Consider the following 3,314-nt stretch of genomic DNA (forward strand, 5'->3'; position numbering starts at 1 on the left):
GGGGGGGGGGGGGGGGGGTCGTTTGCCGTGTCTCCACCGCCTTCCCGTACTCTCGCCATTTTCCCTAGAACGTGTCCAAAACGGAATGTGTCCATGTCCATCTGAAATTGTACAAACGACCCCTTCCGCCCCAACCCGTCGACGAGCGCTGTATAACAGCGCCACTTCCCCTCTTCTGGTGTCGGCGACATCAAGCTACACCTCCCCTCTACGAACATAACCAAGTCTGAATTCATTTGAATAGAAAACATCGTAATATATTAAAACTGACTGAACATGTTCGGACGATTGATTTCAACAGTTCTCCAGACGTTCCAGTAAGAATTTCCACATTTGTCATATTTTCAATTAATTAATTTTACTACTATTCGAAATAACATGGGTATTGCAGTGGACCGATGGCCTCCCTGCCGACGAGATCGTTGTGTATGAAACCACCGGTGAAATTACCACTAACTCCCTACGAAATAGCTGGAGGTAGATGGGGAGCAATGCCATTCATAAACCAGGTGAGGAACAACTGGCCAAGACCAAAGGAGACTAAAAGAATTAAAACTCATGGATATGCCAAGCGAATGTCCACCCTCGCAGGGAGGAAAATCATCATGAGGAGAATCCTCAAAGGCTGCGCCATTCTAGCTCACTGAAGAATTCACCAAGAAAACATTTATTATTTTCCATCCTAGAAATGGAAATAAATAAACCAAGAGAGCAAAATATAAACAATTAGTCACCTCATTCGTTTATGTATCATTTAATTTCAATTTATTATTTTGTTTAGAGACAATATCTTGTACAAAGGTGAGAAAGGTTGGCATTCTGTGAACGAGTTAACCCAGATTTGCTTAAAAATCAAGTACAGAGCTTCTTACTTATGCTGGCCTAGAAGTTATATAAATGAAAAAAAAGTTATATTCAAGTATCATTACTCTTAACATTCTCCAGAATTTCTTCGTTGATGGAGAAGTGATAACAGTATCCAGCAGGTGATCAACGACTGGCTAAGATCAAATGAAACTAAAAGATTTGAAGTTCGTGGATATGTCAAGAGAATGTCCATTCTCTCTGGCAGGATAATCGTCATGATCGATTGATTGATGTCTATTAACTGTACATTATGTTGCACAAAGTACTCAAAGGCTATCCCATTCTATCTGCCTGAAGAAATCACCCAGAAAACATTTATTATTTCCCGAAACAGTGACCAAATAAACCAAGAAAAAATATAAAGAGTCTTTAAATTCCTTTATTCTATCATGTGCCATCAGTACGTATTTCAAGGGCCCTACGTTCACTCACATCATCGCTCTTAACATTTTCAAAAACATTTTCATTGAATTCACATTGCCTACAAGTCCACAAAAATTCAGGCTGCAGAGGAGCTGTGATAACAACAGTATTAGTTTTCTGCAGAAACGAAGGAAGATAAATTTCCCGATGGTGTGTGTGCACTGGGATCATTGAATCCTTGCCCTTCCCAATTTTCAGAATAGTCAGCAGGTCAGGGTTGAGTTTTGGTGGCATGTGAGCTGCGTCCACCCCAGGATTCACAAGTATCTTCTTTCCCATGATGTGCTGAACCCTCGAGCCATATATTCTGTCCCCCAGGATCGGGGCCAGAAGAACAGTAGCTGCGAAGAGGCGCACAGCGTGCCACTGTCTTGTCGACGATTTTATTTCGACTAGTGATGCCAAATTGTGGGTTCCATGGCTGAGAACCTTGTATTGGACGTTGAGGATTTTTATGTCTCCTCGGTCACGGGCATTTTTACTCCATTTATCGATGATGATGGGCTGCAAGTTAATTTTATATTCAGAAGATCCATTTAATCAAATTCATAATTATTCAAAACATGTACACATGTTTTTTAAGATAATAATCAATTCTTCTCATCACAATTTATTTTCGTTTGTCTATAAAAAGAGAATATTTTCGAATAGAGCAACTGTAAAACATTCTGAAGTATCCTTGAATGCAGTTGATCAATCGAGTGTTCATCGAATCCCTTAAATCCATAAAATTATCCATTACGAATTGTTAATGAATTTGAAGCTTACCACAGGTCTTCTCCCCTTAAACCGCTCCAGCGTCATCGCAACCCTATTCTCTCCCTCCAATTTCCTCGGAACATCTCTAGTTACTGTCCAGAATGTTCGAGACAATATTCGTGCACCCTCAGCTATCCTCAGGGACTTTGCCACTGCTGTCTCGATCTTCTCAGAAGCCCCCAGCAGAGTAACTCCACTGGTGAATCTGTAAAATAATCGACATTAACTCTCTAATTTTGTATCAAATGCCATTCGTCTCGTCCAATGCATTCAATTACTTCTCAGGTGTTTTGATAATTCGCAGGGACTCGTAGCCCAATCTCCTCGCAATAATTGGTAATGCATCTTTGACAGTGTAATCAACTTCATTAGGAATCCCACTTGGTAGTTTATTCACAAGTCCTTCGTCGCCTGTTAGTGTTTGCGCTGAGATCCCATAGGGTTTGTTAATTGCCACCAATCCGTCTGCAAATTAAAACGAAGTAATGAATAAAAATAATTTATTATTCATTTATGCATTCAACAAATGTATCAGACTCTTGAGAATTTTTAGTAGAATAATGTAGGCGAGCAATGTGTTATTGGGAGTCTAAGGATGAAAAGTAACGTAGTAGTATGAGATAATTTACAGAGGGAGGGTAGGATAAAATAAACACTTTCGACTTTTTTAATGCCCCTAAGCCAGGAACAAATTCATCAATTGGATTCGGCTGAGGCTCAATTAAAAATTAAATGAGCTATTGAGATTAAAAAAAAAATCAAGTGTCCATTTTGCCCCATTAGCCCCTATCTTTAAACAAAAAATTACAACAATGCATTTTTTATTCGAGATAAATACCTTTGTTATAGATAACAGAATCAGCAAGACTCTCAGAAAATCCAGTTTTCGTCTTCCAGGGATGAATTTTGCGATAAGGATGGATTGCTTTCTCTTTATCCATAATATTACCATCACTCGTGCGATATTGGGCCTCTGATTGCGTATGATTCATCCTCAAAATATTGAAATAACGACAGATCCCTCGATCTACTCTTCTCAACAACATATTCTCCATTGTTTATATCGTTAAAATTATTACTCAGTATTTCTCAACTTTATTCAACAACACATTGCTCAATGTGTTCTTCCCTCGTGGTCGTCAGATGCACTGCAGGTGCTTCAACTAGTCCCAAAACTACGAATAATCTTTTGTGGAGCCAAAAAAACTTACGAAGAAACCTCAACAGTCCTCATGAATTTAAAACAAAATTCCCCCCCCCCCCCC

The 3,314-nt window shown here is 39.3% G+C and overlaps 1 protein-coding gene across 1 annotated transcript; it reads right to left on the minus strand.

Moving 5' to 3' along the window:
• Positions 1-1,230: 1,230 nt before the first annotated feature.
• LOC107038292 (mitochondrial mRNA pseudouridine synthase RPUSD3) lies at positions 1,231-3,298 on the minus strand. The gene is made up of 4 exons (XM_015257354.1): positions 2,888-3,298; positions 2,328-2,514; positions 2,059-2,254; positions 1,231-1,794 (listed from the first exon to the last, which is right to left on the minus strand). The coding sequence occupies exons 1-4, from the start codon at positions 3,102-3,104 to the stop codon at positions 1,255-1,257; spliced, it is 1,140 nt and encodes a 379-aa protein (XP_015112840.1). The 5' UTR covers positions 3,105-3,298; the 3' UTR covers positions 1,231-1,254.
• Between the last annotated feature and the right edge of the window lie 16 nt (positions 3,299-3,314).

The sequence above is a fragment of the Diachasma alloeum genome, unplaced genomic scaffold (assembly GCF_001412515.2).
Source record: "Diachasma alloeum isolate Michigan unplaced genomic scaffold, Dall2.0 Dall_scaffold_00176, whole genome shotgun sequence".
Taxonomy (NCBI): Eukaryota; Metazoa; Arthropoda; class Insecta; order Hymenoptera; family Braconidae; genus Diachasma; species Diachasma alloeum.